The sequence below is a fragment of the Gouania willdenowi genome, chromosome 16 (assembly GCF_900634775.1).
Source record: "Gouania willdenowi chromosome 16, fGouWil2.1, whole genome shotgun sequence".
Lineage (NCBI taxonomy): Eukaryota > Metazoa > Chordata > Actinopteri > Blenniiformes > Gobiesocidae > Gouania > Gouania willdenowi.
The window spans coordinates 27,109,495-27,131,387 of record NC_041059.1 but is presented as its reverse complement, the minus strand read 5'-3'; the positions used below and the strand labels follow the sequence as shown (position 1 = coordinate 27,131,387).

The 21,893-nt window shown below is 39.5% G+C and overlaps 1 protein-coding gene across 1 annotated transcript in view; it reads right to left on the bottom strand.

Moving 5' to 3' along the window:
• Nucleotides 1–21,893, bottom strand: part of macf1b (microtubule actin crosslinking factor 1b) — a 36,603-nt gene that overhangs the window by 13,097 nt on the left and 1,613 nt on the right. The window contains exons 3-19 of the mRNA XM_028470339.1: nt 21,717–21,828; nt 8,541–8,597; nt 8,235–8,405; nt 7,620–7,783; nt 7,380–7,539; nt 7,209–7,293; nt 6,865–7,109; nt 6,241–6,360; nt 6,050–6,157; nt 5,729–5,947; nt 4,191–4,394; nt 3,874–4,105; nt 3,566–3,792; nt 2,914–3,036; nt 2,730–2,831; nt 1,898–1,999; nt 1,600–1,764 (exon numbers count right to left, since the gene is read on the bottom strand). Of these exons, the coding sequence (XP_028326140.1) occupies nt 1,600–1,764; nt 1,898–1,999; nt 2,730–2,831; nt 2,914–3,036; nt 3,566–3,792; nt 3,874–4,105; nt 4,191–4,394; nt 5,729–5,947; nt 6,050–6,157; nt 6,241–6,360; nt 6,865–7,109; nt 7,209–7,293; nt 7,380–7,539; nt 7,620–7,783; nt 8,235–8,405; nt 8,541–8,597; nt 21,717–21,749 (2,517 nt within the window). The 5' untranslated portion in view covers nt 21,750–21,828. The remainder of the gene's footprint in view (nt 1–1,599; nt 1,765–1,897; nt 2,000–2,729; nt 2,832–2,913; nt 3,037–3,565; nt 3,793–3,873; nt 4,106–4,190; nt 4,395–5,728; nt 5,948–6,049; nt 6,158–6,240; nt 6,361–6,864; nt 7,110–7,208; nt 7,294–7,379; nt 7,540–7,619; nt 7,784–8,234; nt 8,406–8,540; nt 8,598–21,716; nt 21,829–21,893) is intronic.

The window sequence follows — 21,893 nt, the reverse complement described above, 5'->3', positions numbered from 1 at the left end:
ACAAACATTGGTGAAAAGAGTACTGATACAGTATATCCTACTCAAGTAGAAGAACTGTTACTTAATTGAAATTGTACTCAAGTACAAGTACATCATACATGAAATACTCAAGTACAAGTAAAAAGTAGCTTAATTAAATAGTACTCAGAGTAAAAGTTAGTAGTTAATTTCAAACCCCTCCCCCCCTTTTTTAATACATCTCATGTATAAACTTAAAAAGGAAGAGACCAAATCTTGCACAATTGGAACTTAATTCAAAATGTACAATTATCTTTAAATAAAATAACACCAATGAATTAAATTCAAAATAAATAAAAAAATCCAGGCTAAAATAACCTGTTCAATGCTATTTTGGCACCACACATTAAGTTTAATCTGATTGGTCGGCTATGATGTGATGCATTTGATGTTGTCTGGTCATTTTATTTTTTGTAGATACACAATGTCCGTTGATCATTTTAAAACAAATAATGATAATTTACTCAGTAACTGTTGGGTGTAGTAATGTTACTTTACTTATTTTAAAACATACTTAAGTACAAAAAAAATTACTTATTTAGAAATATACTGAAAAAGGTACAAGTACTCATGAAAGCAACTCAATTACAGTAACGTGAGTACTCGTAATCAGTTCACCTCTGTTGAGTAAAATGCGATCTAGGGATGTAACGATTCACTCAACTCCCGATACGATTCGATTCACGATACTGGGTTCACGATACGATTTTCTCACGATTTATTTTACAAAATGGGACTGTAGACAAATGATGACTGAAAAATATTCTTTTATTTTTTTGGGGAAAATACTGTACTATTTTCCTTTTATTTTTCATTGTCAAAAGAATCCCTTGACAAACTATTCAAAATGATGCAATTTCACTAAAAATAAATCTTGAATTGAAATAAATAAAGGAATAATACAAATGAAGAAGAAGCCTATTAATTTAAATTCTGGTTCTATAGTAAACAATTCAAAACTACATAATAGTTCTTTTTCTTTTTAAAAGTGCAACTGAAAATGTAGTTTGTGGCTTAACAATTAGACTTTTTAAAAAAAAAAAAAAAAAGTCATTTTACTGTGTTGACGTCAGATATTTGTTTGGACCAGCAGAGGGCGCTGGTAACCCAGTGGTCGGTTGGCATGCAGATATTCCACCAGTGAAGAAGAGATGCTATGCTAGCAGACAGAACTAATAGAAAAACGTGACTTTTACAGATATTCACGTAATATTACAGATATTCACGTAATATTACAGATATTCTTTCGGTGCTAAAGATGTAAAGAATCATTTATGAAAATGTTTAACAATAAATGGCGGCCAGAAAGAAAGTAGTAGCAGATTCTGCCCGTCACGTCCATTTCTGGAAGGATTAATATATAGCGCCCTCTGCTGTTAAAAAAAGGTACTGCGATTCAATTTTCAGAGCATCGATGTGAACCGTGGTACCTATGAATCGATTTTTAACTGCCTTACGATTAATCGTTACATCACCTGTAAAGTGACGTACTTAGCACTTGGTCACAATCTTTGCTGATGTGCCTGTTGTGTGGAAATGATAGCATCTATAAACCATATTGTACCTTCTTCATGCTCTCACCTGTCTGCTGACAGTCTCTGACTCCAGGTGGTCCCAGCGCTGTCTGAAGTCACAGAGCGGAGACACAGAACCAGGACGCTCCAGGCCCGGAGTGAGCCGACACACAAAGCGGTGATTCAAGCTCTCCATTTCGATTTTCTTTTGGTAAAGTTCTCGCTTAAAATCCTGGAATGAAAAGTCAGCGTTCAGGTGAACATTAGGACACACGGTGAGTGAGTGAGTGAGTGAGTGAGTGAGTGAGTGAGTGAGTGAGTGAGTGAGTGAGCGAGCGAGTACGTGAGCCATATTGTTGATTCACCTTGAGATCACACAGCTGCTCTTTGACTGAGTCCAGGTTACTTTCCACCATGAACTCCTCCGTGGATTTCAACTCTGCTGACTTCAACCACTCATATAAGCCCTTTTAGATAAACAGACAACATTTGCACTGATTTTGAATGAATTATATTTAATTTTATTAAATTTTACACATTCTCAGTTGTAGTTAGAAGTATAAACGTATCTTCTTCAACCCTTATTAATGCTGCTTGTTTATGATACCATGTTCCCTCGCTGAGAGTGCAAATTGCTGGGGAAACAAAATTCTTTGGTAAAACTGAATGCTTTACACCATGGGAACTAAAAGTAGTTAATATGCAGTTATGTGGTTGTGTAGAAGTATTAAAAAAAAAGGACATCACAATGTTAAAATTCATTATTTTGTTTCACAAACAATGCTCGGATTTTTCTGGGCTGGATTTTTTGTTAGATCACACAAATCAATGCTGTAGCCATCTGTCGTCTGACACAGTTTGCATGAGATGAATGTGTTAGTTCCAGATTTCTGTAACCTACAGCAAAGGAAATGCCTATTGGTTTTGATACAGCTGTTTGTATGTGGAAGGCAAGAGCAAAATAATGTTATAATTTAACAATTTCCCTTTTTATGGCCTGGCCCAGTTAAAAAACATGTCAACCTGTGTGCTATAAAATGTGCTTCAATGTTATAAAAACAATATTAATAAGATTATTTATTTTGACAAGCTATACTCACATGCAATTATCTATATTGCTTATGTGGCAGGTTTAGCTGATGCATCCTAGCTTCACGTGGCTAATACAAGTATGTTGCGTATTCCACATTCACTTGCCTGCATAGTATCTTGATAGTGCAGTGCCATATGCAAGGACTCTTCTAGCTTTTTGTGACATTCACTCCACAGTTTACTCAAGTTGTTCCAATTGGAGTAGAGCTTTAAACACACAAAAACACATGAATCACTGTGTGCTGCGACATCAGTGAAGGGTATTGTTTGTTTTTAATAGACTTCTTACTTCATCCAGGCTTTTTGTGACATCAGGCTTGTCAGTGTCTCCACAGGCAGACATCAGTTCCATTCCCAGCACACCAAGTGTGTCCAGATCACCCTGTAAAGTGTCTATATCCTCCCTGAGAGTCTGAAAGTTGAAAGTAGGAACATTTTTATTAAAAAGTCCACACATGGCCCTGTCAGAATGAAATGTATCTTGTCCAAACAACAGCACTCAGAGAGCACAAACTTCCGCCAACCACCAAATAACCTCTTTGCCAGATATTGGCAGTTATCTGAATCAAAGATCCTGATCATAATACCATAATCATTCACAAAGACTGTAAGAAATGTATGTCCCCATTAATAACCATACAGTTGGTCCATTTTTTGTAAAAATGGCAATGAAATGCACAATCTAGATTCGATTTGGATGAAACTCTGTGCGGTAATTGAAGAATTTCATAAAGATCCGTCAATTATGAACCAAGATCTGAGTTTTTAAATTTGTGCCTATGATGAGACATTTGTAAAACTGATCCAGAAACAGTATAATGACCCGGATTCTCTCCAAAATGTAAAATTTTGTCAGAATCCATTTCGGACGTAATCCTGCTACCAAACCAACAATTATCAAATATGCTGATTACTATTTCTAGGAATGCTTTTAGAAATACCTGCATGGTTTCAATACTTTGGCGAATTGTTTCCGAGTCTGTCTGACTAGCGTTGAGATCCCAGACTGCTTGTTGAGCATCGTTGAGTGTGGTGGTGTTATCGCTGACATCACTCCAGAACTTCTGGGATAAATCAAGGACCTTCAGCAACCACGTCTCTCTCTCCTGAGCCTGATCGTGACTCTTGTCCCACAGCTGAGTCAGGCTGGTGACTTGCTCCTGAATTGCTGGGATTAGAAAGATTCAGCAACAATGTTAAAATGACAGTGGACGAGTAGACGTTTTCGTGTGTGAGAGATGATGATCACCTGAGCCTATGGTTCCATCTCCAGCTGCTCGTGTGTTTGCCAGCAGTTCGTTTGCCTGCGTTTTGACACCGCTGAGGCCTAACTGTAGCTTTGATAGCTCAGCCAGAGTTTGTCTGTTGTCCTCCAGTTGCTCTTGGATTCTGTGGGTGAGGCCCTGAATCGAGGTGGCTGTTTGTAAGTAACTGTTCAGGCGATCCAGGCTCTCTCTGATGACAGTCATCCTCTCATTTAGCTGTGGCACAAAAACAGGCATGAAGCTCTGCTGCTGTTGGAAATTTCCAATGTGTGTGGGTTAGATATTAAAGATGGCTTTTCACCTGCATGAATCGAGGCAACGACTCCTCAAGTACACTGGCAGTCTCCCTGACGTGCTCATGGATTGCTTTGTGCTGCTGCTCGACCTCTTTGGCCTTCAGACAAAACTGTTCTCCTTGAATGGGGTTCAGTTCTGACAAGCGTTTGGCCAGAGAGCTCAGGCGAGATATTAAAGGTCTGTGTTCTGCTATGGACTCCCTCAGACCCTGGTCCAATGAGAAAAAAGATGCTTGAGAACAAGAATGAGTTGCATTGTCATGGGGCTAACCCAAGACTAGGGTGCTGTATGCTGCACCCAGCTTCTTCTCACAGCTAAAGACATTTTTTCTATTATTTTTAACATCATGCCGGCAGATAGAATGGTGTTCTTTTTAATGAGTTGAGTCTGTGTGGCCATATTTGCTTATTGAACTGTTTCTTCCCTGTCAATGAGTGTAAAGTGGCACTTAGCAACAGCGACATAGCTGCTAACAAGCTAAACTAGCAGGTGTTTTAATTACAGTACGTACATGGGTGCACAGAGCTCATGTGATAAACTCCACTACACTTAGAAACAACACACATTGTGTAGTTTATAGAGTTTTATTGGACTATTTGTTTTCTGTGCACTTAAACTCTCTGTGTTACCTGTTGTGTGTAGCTCCTGGTGCTGCTGACCAAACCTGAGGTGGGAGGGTTCCAGTACTCAAGTGGAGATGGGTAAATTGGATTGTACCATTGGTAAAATAGAACCAGGTTTGTTTTGGGTTAAATGTTTATTCTCAGTGGAAGTCTTAAAATAAATGAATAGTTTTAATCCATAAATGCCTGCAGGGGTTATATGTATAAATATAGTTGCTATTAGCATATTTTCAAAATAAGATAATTATTAAAAGTGTTTTTTTTTTATTTTGGTTACAGACTAACATTTGGTTTGTCTTGTAGGAGGAGCTTCCGGTATATAAGGAGTGGCTGAAGCTCCTCTGGCAGTGCAGATCGGCCAGGAATGAGCTCCAGAGCATCTTAGCAGAGGCCTGTTAAATTCCTCATTTTTGCTATTCAAATTTAGCTAAGTTTGGGTTACTTTTTGATAGTTTGTCCAATTCTACCTTAGTTTTAGCTTATTTTTGTATTTTTTGTATCTCTGATTTTTTCTTCTGCATCTACCAGCGCTGATTTTGGTTCATGGAAAATAAAAGGATTAAATGAGAAGACTGACTCTGCCTCCTGCCTTCACCACAAGCCTCCAAATATTACATGCATCATCTTTTTGTATAGAGGAAATCTAATCCAAGATACTAATCCCTAAAACTGATAGTTAGGAAAACAAATGCCTTTCTTTCAACAACCTGCTGTTGTGTGATAAACAGGTGGAAGAGAAACCCTGTCACAAAGCACATTACGTTAATGACCCCTGCTGGAACAGATCCTCCCATTTACCAAGAGGGGAATTATAGTAGAGTGAAGAATGAAAGGACTTCTTTGTTGACCTTAACTCAATCAGACGGACAAAAAAAGAGGAAAACTGGCACTCTCATGTGAGCGAGCAGGTTTCGTCTACCTGTAAGAGGTCCTGTTGTTGCCGAAATGCTTCATAGCTAATCGTGGTCAGGGAGAGTTGTCCAATGAGGGCTTGAGTTTCCTTAAGCCAGGGTGAAACTTCCACAAGACCCTCTGAAAACTGCAGCAGAAGTGCCTGGGCGTGCTCGAGTTGCAAGATCACATGAGCATTGGTGGCTGAGGTGGTGTTGCACTGTTCCTGCAAGACTTCTATCGGAGTCTGAAACAATGGAGAGAAAAAAAAAAATTTTGAAACTGACAATCTATTCAATATTTGGATTCGTCAATACAACTGTGTCTTGAATCAGCGACAACAGAATACCTGCAGATCACAGGTTTCTCCCTCGTCACTGTAAGTCATCAAAATTTCGGCAAGCTTCACCATTTTTTCAATGTTGAACTTGTGTTGAAGAATCTCCACAGCTAAAATCTGGTGAGAAGATAACCATAACAAAACTGACTACCTGTTCAATAGTGTTCTCAAATCTATTCAGCACATTAGAATTTACCTACCTTCTGCTCATACAGTTGTTCTGCTATAAACGCAGAATCAAGACGAATGTTTTTCAGCGTCTCCAGACCATGTGCTGTGTCCTTGAACCAAGCCATCTCCTTCTCTACTGCCTGCACAAGCTAAGAATTTAAGTTGTTAAAAAACTAAAAAAGCCAACAATAAGAAAATGTACAGTTATCAGGAGTGCCAGAACAATAACACTGAATTTAATAGATAAACGGCACCAAATCAAAAAGATGTGTTAAAGGAATGTATTTCATTTGTTAATATAGTGCCAATTTCACCAAAGTACACAAAGTCAAAAAGATATTTGATCTTCCTTTCAAGTGTATGTAGTTGAAGTTGACATGCTAGCAAAGGTGCCTGAGAACAGAATGTAATGTATGTTGTCTTAAAGTTGGTCATATTGTACATTTTGTCACATCTTTTTCCCTCAATCCTCATTAAATGAGATTCAAAACACTAATAATATGACTTTATAGCTTATAACAGCTGGAGTGACTGTGGACAATGGACAAGCAATTGGATCATCAGAGAATAGGTGCATTGATTAAGCTACAATACTACGATCAACATGACCTAGATGACTGGGAGTCTATACAACATGATACAGGGATTATTACCCGTTGCCTCTCAGCTGCACACAGTATTACCTCTCCAGCATTGGTCTGTGCACTTGCAGCCCCCAGGAGTTCCCTCTCAATACGGCCCAACCACAGGTGGAGATCTTCCTGACTAGAGGTGCAACGATTTGAGGCCTCAACAGCCTGTTCCAGCCTCTGCATCACATCCAGACTGCTAAGACTGAGCACTGAGCAGCGGACACGAAGAGTGTCCATCTTTTCTTGCACCTGCTCCACTTCCTCCTCTGGAAAAAGAGTACATTCAAATTACCTACAGTAGAAAAAATATGTTGTTTTGTAGAATTGGTCTGGGGGTAAAAGTGACATTAGCCTGCAAACTTTACCTGTAATTGCTTGAATCAAATCTTGACCTGCTGTCTGTATTTTTCCCAATTCTGCTGTTTTGTGTTTGATTTCTTCAACAACAGCCTGAAAAAAACATTTCCTATCATATTTAATTCTACAGCTCAACAAACACATTTGAGGATGAAAAACATACGCTGTGCATTTCTAACCTTGGCCCGATCTGTGGCTTCTGACAGGTACAGCATTGTTCTTTCTGCATTACGTATTTCAGCTAGCGTTTGTTCCACACATATGAGCCATTGCTGCATGCCGTCTACTCCCTCCTGGAAGACCTGGGCTCTGGGCAGAATAAGCTCCAGACTTGCTTTCCTAAAAAGTTTCCAAAACCTGTGAGCATGATACAGATCATTTCTTAAAACCTTTCAAACGATGTGACAGAAATGGCTGACCTTTGTTTGGCCTCTTTCTGTAGGCTGCTCCACTTCTGTTGGAGATCAGAGAGCTTGATCTTTGCCTGCACTCCTCCGTCTGAGGTGGCATCGATCAGCCGTGGGCCCTCTGACATTATAGAGTCTATGCTACGCCTTCGGTCTGTTAAGAGGCGAAGCAGGAGCTGTGACACAACAAAGCATGGAAATGTTAGGCCATGCTATACTTTTTTTTTTAATTTAAAAGGTTAACTTGTAGTAGGTACAACATAGCACCATCATTGTGTTCTTAACCACCGTTGTGTCAGGTTGGAGGAAGTCTCATGTCTACTGTGGCAGTAGACCTTATAATGGGTGTGATTTCCACTGAAAGGTGAGAGGCCTCCCTGCTTTTATCATACCCTCAGAGAATGCTAACAAAGACTTACAGAAGCTCTTTGTGGCTATAAGCACCACCCATTCATCTCTAACCAAATACAGCACAATATTCCACGTAAAAGAAGTACGAGTTTAGCATGTTCAGCCACCTTGACATACCTTTTTAGGAAGTAGACCTTACCGATCTATAACGTCTATAGATGTGTCTTTGAACAAGGAATGAGATGAAGAGATATTACTGTCAAAAAGAATAAAAACCTTTTGTTCCTGGAGCTGGGCTTTAACCACTTTGACCTCAGATGATAGGGGCTTCTGATTGGCTTTGAGGTCCTCTATTTCATTGACCCAAGTGATCAAAGCTTCCAGGTTTTGGAGAAATGCTTCAGAATTTGCTGACACATCTTTCAGTGCCAGGGCAGACTTTGTTCCCTTAGAGGAAAAAGACAAATGTATCCAGTTAGGTGCTTCAAAAGACAATGAATCAGTTATTTTTTCTTCTTCTTTTTTTTTTAGAAGAACAGTTGAGTTGCTCAAATAATTTAAATGGTAAAAAGAAAGACCTACCCGCCATTTATCCAGGCTGGAATCTTGGTCTGAACTTGAATGTCCATCTTTTTGAAGCTGCAAAAATATTTGTACATTGTAATTATTTGAAAAGTCTAATAAAAAATAACACTTGTTCTGTAAGGAAAATATATGAAAAACAGTAATGCCAGTTTTATGTTTCCATTACTACAGTAACATGTTAGTTTAATAGAAATAAAGGAAGAAAAAGATGACATGAAGGACAGATGAGACAAGACGTGTTTGAAAGTGTTTTCTCAACCTCGGCAAGCTCTTCTGCGACACCATTCAAGACTCTGACGGTCCTGGTGACTATGGGGCTCCCTCCTTTGTCTCCCGTCGGGTACTCTGTTACTTCTACAATTTCTGTCACAATCGTCTCTGTTACCTCCGTCACCTCTGTAACCTCACGTGATGCCACAGTCTTCCAGGACCATGGGCTTCCTTCTCGAGAGTCTCTATTCTGGAAACTGGCCCGCCTCTCTGTAGTACTTTTGTCTGGGTAAGCTAAAGGAGACCTGGTAAACTCAGGAAGAACTGCCCGCCTCGTAAGTGTTCCATTCCTGGATGTTTTTATAGGTGATGGACTGCTATGCCAGGCATTTTCCAGAGTGCTAGAACTCCTGATAGTTGAGGCAGGAGAGCTGCTAATGGGTTTGTCCGAAATAGGAGTACAAGTCCCCTGCTCCCTCTTAGGATCGATTTCTTCAGTTTCCTCAATTTCCTTGTTTGGATCTTCAGCATTGTTTTCTTTGGAAGCATCCTCTTTTTTTGCCTCTCCATTTTGCTCAGGGGGCTGCCACTCCTTTGGTTGCTGATAGCGCTCCTTCAAGAAGGCCTCATCTGACCTTACTTGTTTAGATTTCTGGCCCAGGCAGCTGGGCCGGCTGATGAGGTTACCCATATTTCTTCAGCCCAGAGGCTAGTGAAGTAATAGGTGAGGAAAAACCCCTTGGCCATGCATGCAGAAGGATCTTCAGCTACCTATAATAAAACAAGGGCGTCTTTGGGTCATCATACAGTAAACAGTTACTTGTTTAGTACAAAATGTTGTGTGTCACATAAGCGTCTGTAAAACATGTTCCCATTCAAAACTTCCTTTATTCATTTTAAAGAGAACATTGTTTGGAGGAAAAGTGTTTTGGTCATTCGAAACCAGTCTTCTTTAAACTATCACTGCTTTTATTAGAAGAAGCAACAACATATAATTCCATAGTTTTGGCGGCAAGAATTGGAAGGAGCAACAGCTCAAGAGATTTTTTGTCTAAAATTCCCCTGTTGACATAAAACTGAAATATATTTACTGTAAGTGAAAAACCAATTTGACAGCCAAGTATCTCCACTTGGTACAATTAAGACAACAAGTGGCACCAAGCAAGCTCCTTCAACCAATTTGCTTAGGCTTACTGAGAAACTTGCAAAAGTTCTTATCAACATCCATAAACCACAGACAACCAAGTATATGACAAGAAATTCAACAAGGGCAAAAAACTATTGGTTTTCTCAAAGTGTCAACAGTTTTGAGAAAACCAGACAACCAAGCATTATTATTGGCAATAGCAAAAGGTGGGATACACCCTGCCCAATTAAGAGTCAGTTATGTGAGAACACCCATCAAAATCGAAAGAATACCAAAAATGAGTACAGTCTTTTTGTAGCTAATCATCAGTGACAGTTTGCTGTCTGCTCAGAGCCTTCATTGTTGTGACAGAAGGGTTAAAGGTGAATGTAATTATCTTGGCCTAAGGAAACAGAGGTGAAACAACCAGGAGATTTGTTGAAGCCCAGTCCTTACTGTCAGACAGTTTATTCAGAGTTGGATTTCAAAGGCCACATCAGGTCAGGTCAGGGGACTAAAGATCAGTGAGGGGCAATATAGCTCAGTTAATGACATGTTGGCATGTTGGATTGCAAGTAATGTTTTCTACTGGTTTGTAAGTTGAGGAAGGGCTCGTGCACAGCACTGCATGGATCCAGTCATGATATCAGCAAACAGACTTTTGCTGCATTTGCAGATTTTCCATCTTTGTTCAGGTTCAAACAAAGAAAGTGTGAAGCCAGAGTAAATCTTGCATTTTGTTATTATTATTATTATTATGGGCTTTGATCCTACATTGAAATATAAATATAAATATAATCTTATTTGATATGAAGTCTCCATGTGCATTAGGCGGGTAATTGGCAACATCATGTATGTCTCTGCTAAGCAGATGATGCAGCCGAGGGGTCCACAGGGGAGTACACACTCTGATCAGAGAAGAGTACCCAGACAAAGCCCCATCCCTAAGATCAATGATTACCCTGTTAGCTCAGATCACTGCCCAGCGGTCTCCTGAGGAGGGAAGAGTGTATGTGGCTGTGTCCACATGGCTTAACAATTTAAGAGTGAGGGTGTGTCATTTCTGGTTACTACTCAGCATTTGTGGTCAATTGCTAAATTACATGGCTGCTTTTAGAAAGATATCACAGCCTTGTGAGGGGATATAGTTGCTTCATTAGGCAAAATCGGCAGCATTCAAATATTTAGATTAACACACAAATGAATTGTCTTTCGTGTGGTTCAGACACAGATACAAAGGAGATAATTTGAATCACAATCATTTATTTTATAGCTGTAATATGGCTCCCACTGAAATCAATCTAACACCATTGACCTACTTTTATTCAATGCCAAGGGTAAACCCTCCCTGTGCCTTGAGCATGTGTCTGATACACCGCTCTCTATAATGATCCTAGAATGAGAACCAGGAAACCAGGCAACCACTCTGGATATTTAACCCATACAGCAGATGACCCGTCCATCCCATCACTTAGCCCACTTTCAAATGGCTCTTTTGCCAGACAGGCTCCTCTTTTCTGCTCTCAAGTGATTCATGTTACATGACCACTTGAGTCCATTTCCTGATGAACTTGATTATCATTATGGTTCAGGGTCTTCATGGTATCCTGGTAGCAGTAGGGGAAAAAATACATGTTTTCTCTGTACGTAATTGTTAAACCTTTTATTTATTTATTTTAACTAAAAAGTGTATATACAGTAGTCTTAATATTCAACAGTATTACAAAACAGATGATCTAGTAACAAACAGATCTCTTAATGTACATTGGAGGATTCAACGCCATGGATTTGTAATTAGTAGGGGAACAATAATCGTCAATCAAAACAGCAGACCCCCTAATGTTGTGTCACTGCTGTGTGTACCCCCCCCCCCCCCCCCCCACCCTGGAAAAGGAAGTAGTGAAGTAATCTTTGAAGTGTTCCCTAATCAGGAGTGGCAGCTGAGCATTCACCCTGGAGACCCATAATCTTTAGGAGACCATATAATACCAGGTTCTATTTAAATATAGGATACAAGAACACAGTATAAAATACCAAAAGCCTTATCTCTACTAATGTATCCTGACAGAAAATTAAAGAGACTACATGGATTATAAATTGTTGACCTCAAACACAGATTAATCCATTCCCTTTGCACTTGTATTTTTATTTGGAATACCCTGCGATATAATACCACATGGCTTCTGGTGTCAGAAACAGGCCAGTAAAGTAGACAGTGAACTCTCCCTGGACCAATCCTGAGTTGGTGGCAGTTTTGGCGGTTGGAGGCGGATGTGAATCACACTTACCCCAAAGCAGACTCCAGCAAGACAGCATGAGTAAAGGCATCCAGCTAGTTCTCATTCACCATTCAAAAGGCAGCAAGAGAGAGGGGAAAAAAATTCAGCTTTGTCTGAGCATCCTTTGAACGGCCTCCTGGTTCCAACATCCCACACTGAGAGTTCCCAACAGGGACACACAGATACATGTTACCTCTAAAACACACTCAATCAAGTCCATTCATTTACACAAGCTTGCATACAAACACACTTTCCAAACAACATTCACACATGCCCTGATAACTCATGCTTTCCGTTGCCCACAGTCACAAGCAAACAATGTCCTCCTCTCCCCTCACAGAGCACCCCTCCCCTCACTCCGCTTCCCCTCCCACCGGCTCTGCTCCTCTCCCCTTTCTTCTTTGTTGTGGGAGCTGCGAAAGAGGAATTCCTTCCTTGTTAACGCCACTGATGGGATAGTGCGCCTGGATGGAGACAATGTATTCCAACGGCTCAGTTGAACTCCCACAGCTCCCAGCCAAGAACAGTTTTCACATGGAGGTCCGTTTGCGCTGAATCCTGTAACAAGGTGGCAACGGCAGCCTCGCCGGCACTGCTGCAGTCGCTCAGGTTGTTTCTGTAAGGCGTAGCTGGGTGGCAAATTGCCCCCTTTACCTTCTCAGGCTTTCCTCTTGTACTTTGTCCCCCTTCTCACCCAAAAAAAGCCCCTCCTCTGAATTGGACTGGAGCTGAACGTCTCAATGCAGCTTCTGCTTAAAAAATGGGGTTCTTTGGGGGCAAAAAAAGGGAGAGTTTTCCAAAGCCCCCCGGGCCGCCCTCGAAACATTCACATGTTAAGTGACAGCTGCCTCAGACCATTCCCTCTCTCTGCAGTGAGGGTAGAGGAGTGCCGGCTACAAAAGAAGGGACCCACACCCACCCTGGTATCTACCCACTCACAAAATCACTCCCAACCCCCTTGTAGTCCCCCAATTCCCAATTCAGAGCCAGTGCAACAGCATTCACGGCAGCAAAAAAGACAACTAATTACTCTAAAACATCTCAGATTATGTTCAAACTCACTTCCAGGTATTGCACTGCAAGCCTATAAACAACAAGGGTGAAAGCAGAGAAAAAAGTGAGCAATGGTAAGATAATCTTTTCTGAGGAATGGAAAAGCAAAGGAAGCACCCCCATAGTGAACTTACTTAAAAAGCCACATTAATTTGACAAGCTATAAACAGGCAATCAGGCAAACACCAAATTAAATGTGATCACATCTAAAGTTTGCACTCTGCACCCACATTTTTTTTTAATATCTTAAGAACATTATCAGACACAGATTAAGGAAGAATATGAGAGACAAGAAATACCGTAGTTAACTGAGTGTATAAAGGTATTATGAAGTAGTGATTCCCCGTTAGACACTTAGGTAACCAGTTTAAAATACAATAAGAAGATTTTCCAAGTTCCTGAACTGTTTCCAATTTTTAACTGGGCAAATCTTATTGCTATGTTCTTTTGCTCAATGTGTAAAGAAATAAATTGTGTGGGAACACTCTATTTTCTTCAAATATGATAATTCTATCATCTAGATAATTCTGGATCAATGGATCAAGGCTTAGTTACAGTTGCCCCACGCTAAAAAGAGAGTTCAAGGAGGTTTGCAGACACACATTAAAAATCCAAACTCAAACATAATTCGACAAAAAATGCCCCGGAATTTCTTGTGAGAGAGAAAAAAAAGGTTGAAAACTGACAAAATGACTTTCATACAAATAACATCTCCAGCTGCAATTCCTACCATCTTCAATCTATTTAAATATTTCATCCAAAAAACAAATGACTTGTATAATCATTTGATTGACTGAAATACAAATACCCATGCACTGTTACCAACTTATTCTCACCAGAAAAACAAGTCGAAAAAATGTCATGGAACATCCCAAATCCAGAGAAAAATCATCAGAGCAACCTTGTAGCATCAGGGACATGTAAGTTCCTTTACACATGCATTTTACACAGCAAAGTCATACGTCACCTCATAAAATGTCATGTAATCAATACCACTTGGTCCTGTGTAAAGTGCCTACTGTGTTGAGTGTGAGTGTAAGAATCTGACCCTGTCAATACAAACTAAGTTTATTAGGCATGGGATGTGTGCAGAAACCCTATTTACTCGGTTTAGATCCCAAGCAACAAAATTCCATTAGCAATAATTTATGATCTCTAAAGATTCTATGGAGAATGGAGGCTTCTTTATTATATAAACCAAAGATGGCATCTTATCTGGTGTAAAGTTTTGTTACATAAAAGTGGTAGCAGGTGTTTAATCTACCAGATGTGAGGGTGTTGTCTAATAAACATGACAAGTTAAAATGATAAAGGCTTTAAAAGGTCTATGAGGTTAAACCAGTTTACATAGCATTATAGCTCGATTAGTCAATAACAACAATAACAAGTACTATAAGTTTTTTAATGCAAAACCATTTTTTTTTTATTTTGTTGTTGCAAAAAACGAGGATCAAGAATGAACATTTTGACCATGTGATCAAAGTAATGATCACATGATTATCAGTTAGTGAGAATTGTTTTGCAATAAAATAAGTAGTTCTCATTACTTTAATACAGAGAAGAAAAGTAGACTACATTCTAAAAGTTAACATTCTGTTGCGTGTTTTGAGTCTCCTCGAAAAAAAGCGCGATATAAATCCCAGCCAATATACTATTGTTAACAATGACAGGGATGCAATAAACTCACACTGCATGATTATGATCAAATGTCACTTAACCATGTCTAAATACCAGGATCGTCTGTAGGACATTGGTAGATAAAAGTGATCATTTTAACAGTTTGATTTGGCTTGGTTTGCTATTTAAAATGCTCCAAACTTACACCTGGTGTAGTTTAAAGAGCTGCACATTAACAATAAATAATACAGCATACATTTCTGTAGTTTTTTGGTTTCTAGTATGACATTATATTGATATAAAAAGCTACTGCAAGGAAACAGTAACAAAGCAGTTAATCCCTCACATTGCTTTGTGAATCAAGGACCTTTACTTTATAAAGCGTTACTTTACGGCAGACTGAGCATGTGTTGATGCAACCCAAATCTTTTACCATTAAACCCCTCACTGTTTTGTGTTTATGTTTTTTATCATGAATGAACCATAAAACCTAGCGCTAATAAAAAAAACAACAAAAAAACAGACTGTTAAAGCTGCTTTGAAGCTGCTTCATTTTGTCGAGATCCCCATCCTCCACATTAGTGTCCCATTATTGACCCTCAACCCTCTTAAAGCACTGCTGCACTATTACAGGCAAAAGCCAATTTAAAAAACTGTAAAGAAAAGGAAGATCCCCAACACTATGGTCCCTATGAGAAAGAGCAAATTGAATAGAATGACCCTTGCAAGGGTCAAGTCATTTAACCTCTGAGCACTGCAGTGCTGGTGTGAAAGAGTCCCACTCTGGACATAAAGATTAACTACAGCCTGCATTAAACAGACGGTTGTATACCTTTAACCAACAACATGTAAATTCTTAACAGTAATGGATGCACAAACTCACTGTTAAGCTTTTTTTGGGTATCTAGACCAGCTTAAGTCGTTCAAACATTTAATGAGAAGATAAACCCACATTCCCTGTCTCGTCTTTGTTTCTCTGAAAGGATCTGGCAGCAATGAGGCACCACATCGCCAGGAAGACAACCGGGTAGAACCACAACACATGAGCCCTGCTTTCACAATCCTCTGCCCCCCTTTGTACTAATTACATTCATTGCCAAAAATTTCTTCTCCTCAATTCCCAGAATGTGCAAAAAAGAGCCTCCACATAGTTCTGTCAAAGTGAGCTGATGTGGTTGAAGAGCAAGTGGCACACAGAGCTGTGCTGTGATAACAGGATTGTGTAAAAAGGGGGGGTTGCAGGAGAATCAAATTAAATAGATTTTCTCTGAAGTATTCAAATCTCAAAATGTATAGACAAGGGAGGGTTTGGAGAGGGAAGAGGCTAGCCTCCAAATTAATGGAATATTAAATTACTCTCCAAATTTGATAATGACTCATGTGTCAAAGGTTCCAGTGATATTGTATAGGCTGGTCTAAACCAGGCTCCTGCTCGCAAATTGAATAAAATATCTTCTCATAAAAACATGGTGGTTGCTATTTAGATTTGTTGTTTTTGTATGTGCGTCTCTCATTTATCACCCAACTAGGTTGCTCTTAAGGAAAGGGTTTGAAAGGTTGATGGGCTCCCCAACTGGGTTGCTTGACACTTGCTGGGCTGCCTGGATACTGGTAATCCGAGTCATGCTTTCGACAAGGATTTAGATACTCGAGGACAATCATATCATCAGCTGTGGATTTGTATCCAAGGAAGAAAGGATTTACACCACAGCCACAATTTCTAAGCACAACAGAAAAGCCTATAAAGGCAGAGGCCCAGTACTGTCATTTACTCTGAGAAACTGTAACTTAAAGCAGTCTTTTGGGAATTATAGTCTGAAGTACGATGAAGGTTTAAAAAAAAAGTCAATTTGCTACGCCAAAGGTTTTTTAGAAAGATTTATTTCCAGCTCAAGTCTGGAAAACCATGTTTATTTCTATTCTAGAGTATTTCATTGCCTTTTTTGATTCACAGCAATGAAAATAAGCCTTTCTCCTAAAGGTTATGATGGCGTCAGAGGGTAGAGATGCTGTTTGCCGACTGTCAGGGAGAGACAGAGAGAAGAGGATAATAGGCTGTGATCCCTGACCCCTCTTCTTTTGCTTGTTTGTCTGTGCGTATATGGTTTATTTGGGATGCAGCATCTGCCACAGACTCAAGGACAGCAGAGACCTTTAAAACACAGACGCTTTATCTAAAGGAGACTTATCACCAGGCCATGGATGGATTCAGAGAACTTTTGACCTGAACCGACTGTCAGTGGGAAGAGTTGACGTTTTGACTGAAAGTTAAAATTACTGACAAAAGCCTTTCAGTTTCATCCCATACGCATAAATCACAATAAGTCAGCTCATAAGACATAACAAATAAGTATGTCTTATGAGTAAATATTTGATTTAGGAAGTGTGCATGTTGGCTTCTAACTAGTGTTCTTTGTAGCACAGCTAGCATAAAGTCACAAATCTTGCAAAATTATAGAGAAGTATGTCTACCCAGTTACAGAAACAAGACAGATCCCAGTGCGATACAAATAACTACATGCCATCAAAATCTGGGATTAAATCTTGTCTGTCAAGTCTCTCGTTTTGGCCAGAAAACTACCATATTTCACCTCTCTTTCCCGCCATCCTCCTGTATTAGTATTCACCCATAAATATCCTGTATTATAATATAATAACGATAACACTAAACTCGTAAGAACTGACACCTGAAGTGGCCTGGGTGGCAAATCTTGCAAGATTAGTGTTGACAGCGGGAACAAACCTGTATAGGGGTCTATAGGACGAAGGAGGGACTTATATACATTAATGTATATGAATGACCACCGGCAGTAGACCATAGTGAAAGACTAGTTAGGTGTTTTGTCACATTTCAAAAGAATCATAAATAAACATAGATTTCTCAGAAACTCTGGATATCAGCTTTAAGAAGGCAGAAGCCCATGTGTATGTACCCCAGCATTAATTGGAAAAACACTTAAAAATGTGCTTGGCCAGTGTTAGAGAGCAGGTGTTTGCAATCTCCTGTGTTTTGCAGAACAGTCAGTATACCAGAGATGTCCTCATTCATGCTGCTAACTAACGAGTCCCTCAAGGCCCAGTCTGCAACCAGCAGTGTGGCAGACTCACATTATCATGACAAAAGTCTAAGATCGAATGCACTATTATGAAAGCATGGCAGGGATGAAAAGAGATCTCCTTATTTCACACATTCACCCCGGAGGTCAAACATTTCTCAAATATTTGAGCTTTCACTCTGTGATAAGACACGCTTGTGCATCCAACTTGTTTGTCCCCAGGGAAACAGCAACTTCTTTGAGGCGGGCCAAAAATGTAACACAAACAAAGCGTCTTTAAAGGGGGATGAGATCTACAGCTAAATAATGTCTCTGACAAGTCTGTTCTTTAAGATGGTAATCATCAAGTGTCTCCGGAGGTCATACAGGTTCAAGCTCAAATTGTGGCTTTGTTTTTTGGCCTTACCTTTTCATCAGTGATCAGGATCCGTTCGACACACAACCTTTTACTTTGTCAATAAAAAACTATTCCAGTTCATTTTGAATGGATTTAAAGCTACGTGATATATTTAGATTTTATTCATTAAAAAAAATGTTTAGAGTTTAGAGGTGCAAAGTTACTTAGTTCTGGATACTGTATTCTCAATACCTGCTTGATCATCTCCAAAATCAAATTCGTTCTTACTTTTGATATCAAATTTCATATAAATTCGTTCAGAACTTTTTGAGATATACTTCTAACAATCCTCCACATTAACAGACAGACGGATGGACGGACTGATAAATGGCAGTGAAAACTTGGCGGAGGTAAAAAGCTTTCATTTCACATTGTCAAAACTGAATTTCTTCATTGCCCCTCAATTAAAAATATACTATATCCTTAATTTAAGAATGGAGTTTGAAATATCTGTAATGACATACCCCATTGATTTGAATAGGAAGAGGTGTCAATTCGCATCGGCAGAATAACATTTGAGATAACTTTCACTTTGAGTACTCAAAATGATACTGTATAACACCTAGTCAAAATGACATTGTAGATATCTGTAATATTAATTCCAGATACACACATTTAGCTGGAGTAACTAAAAGAGAGGAGATGAAAACTCCATGTAAAAAGGTCCAATTATGATTTCCCTGTCTCGGAATCGTATCAATGCCTTCTTGCTGTGAGGAAGTTGCTACATGACCATGTTGCCTTTGAGTGTAACCGGGGATTTCACAAAGCAGACTTTCCTGGCCACTGCTTTGTTTAAACTCTGGTACAAATGGATGTACAACACATTTTTGTTGTCACAGTTAGATCTAAACACGCTGGCACAGAGATCTCATTTTTCTTTTTAATTCTGCCCACTTGCCGCATCCTCCCATTTGAGTCAGACGTCTTTTCACCGTGTTCGCTCATGTGTGGAATGGGCCTCTAATGCCAAGCACTTCTCCAGTCAGGCTGTCCAGACCACTGCACAATAGAGGCGAGTTCCACAGCCTTTCTATCCCTGCAGGAGAGGAAGAGGACCACCTCGAGATCACTTTGAGGGATTGTGAAGGGAAAAAAAATCCACATTTGTTGTGCTTTTGTAGTTTGGTGTGCAGGCAACCTCAACAGCAAGAATCAGAAACAGATTCTGAACCATTTTACTCAGATCAGACAATAATTTCCTGTTTTAGTTTTTGATCAAGCAGTCTGATCTCTTTAGTAAATAAAATATGTGAAGTTGGAGGGGGGACGGAGCTACTTTCTGCACAACATCCTGCTGGTGGATGAGACAACCTTGATAACTGGCTTTGGGAGCCAAAGATGATAAGAGATTTGTTTTTCAGGCTAGCTCAATTTTGATCACCTTGAGTCCCGTTTTTCCAGCAGTAAATGCTATTGGGTGGTCTTTTAACTAGCGAGCTAAGCATTCAACTTCTCCAAGATTGATTAAATTCCATGTAAACGTTCCAAAGCTGCCTCCTGCTTGCTTTTGAGATCATTCATCATATGAGTCTGAGTGTTGACTGGCAGCCTTCCCAAACCAGCTACTGACGTAATACAAACTTTGCAATAGGTCAGAAATCTGCCAGCTCCAATCAGCAGCTTGCCTGCAACCATAATTCCAATCATGAGATTAAAGGATAAAATGAACACATAAAGTGAAAGAGAATATTGGTTTTAATATCACAAAAAAAACCTTTAAAGGGGCAGTATTATGAAAAAATCACTTTATCATGGTTTTGCTACAGTGATACATTCCTTTAGCCTCATTCAGAGGGCCAAAAAGTTCAAAGTTTAAAAAGTTCTGTTTCCTCCCTCCTTTGCTATTGCACATTTTGTAAAAAGTCCTCTCCAAACGGGCGAGTTGGATTTTTCTCGCGTTGTGACGTTACATCGCAAAAACTCCTCCTCCTGACAAACCTGACTCCTCCTACCTTATAGGACACTGCGGTTTAATAAAGAATATACATTGTACGTTAGTGTCATATATGTAAAGCTACAAACACAAAATGTGTTTTCTGTATTTAACCCCTCCCTTAGGAGCAGTGGGCAAACACGGTGAAGCAACCGGAGCAGTTCCATTTTTAGTAGCCGTTATACCGCCTCGTATCGCCTTTGACATGATCTGACGCGTTTGTGACCCCAAGCGACGCAGCGGTTGGACAAAGCAAATTATGATCATCTTAAATGCACTATTCCTGTGGTTAGGAGAGATGAGGAGGAGAAGAAAGTGACCGAGCAGCTTAACACTCCAATGAGTGTTTGAAACAGCTGACTGACTCCGCTCCTGCTGCTGCTGCCGCTGCCACACACACCCTGAAGCAGCGCTGAGACGCACTCACAATATCTGCTTAAATATCCATGTGTTTTACTGTAATGTGCAGTTTTTTGGCTGAAAACAATAACGAGTGTGTGGATAGCAAAAGAAAATCGCTTTGGTGATCACTGATCACCCTCACAAGAGCTATACATGGAGTCTGAGTCTACAGACACGCCCACTCATGCACATGCATGAAGCCTCCAAAACGGCCTGTTTTTAGAAGCGTCATTAAAGGGACTTTTCAGAGAGCTAAAACTCCAGAAAACAGGTGAGTTTGGGAAAATAAACCTCAAATACTATGTTGTTGAGGTTCTGACAACAAATAAAGATGGGTGAAAAATAGCATAATACTTGAATTTTAATGATGATGAGAGTAAAAATCTTTGGCACCAGTATTTGTTCTCAGGGCACATTGTAGTAAAATGTTCCAAGGTCAAGGATGGAGAAAAGATTTTTGCAGATCCAACTTGTTACAAGATTTTAAACCCAAGGCCAACAGAGTTACATCTGTTGAGGGCTGTGACATTTTGACTTTAACAGAAAGGTGGAAGTGATATGCAACCTATCACAGGAATGCACTTTAGATCAGTGTTTCTCAAACAGGAGTACGTGTACCCTTAGGGCTACGCGATGGCACTACAGGGGGTACTTGAGTGAGAGCAAGTGGAAAATTATCAAATAAAAACATTAAAAATATGGAGTTTTATGAAAAATGATAATCATGAAAATAATGATGAAAATTATTTATTTATTTTTTCTTTTTTTTACTTGTCAAAGGTCAACACTACAAGAAGTGCAATCATTATGAGACAGCAATGCATGTTTTGTTATTGCAATAAAATAAATAGATTTATTTTATTACTTAATTGTGGATATAAAAAGGGAGAGCAGTGTTACACAAAAATTATTTTGACGAACTCAAAAAAAGTAAATGAATGGATGTGGATGATTTCTGGTGATTCTTGTCAAATCAAACTTTTAAAACTAAGGAAATAAACTGAAACAGAATTGATGGAATGTTTTAGGAGAGAATGTTAAGACAGAACACACGTGCTATAGAGAAGGATGACAGACAGACAGTATATTGAACTGACCCTGGACTCCTGTGCTGGTAGTCTCATCTCCATGTTCTTCAACCACTGTCTCAGCACTCGGATTTGATCTCTAAACTCACACTGCCACTGGCTTATGTCGTCCTCATCCTTCCTGAAACAAGAATATAACAGAACACAAAAGTCAGCTAATACTGGCACGGTGGTATATTAAGTGTG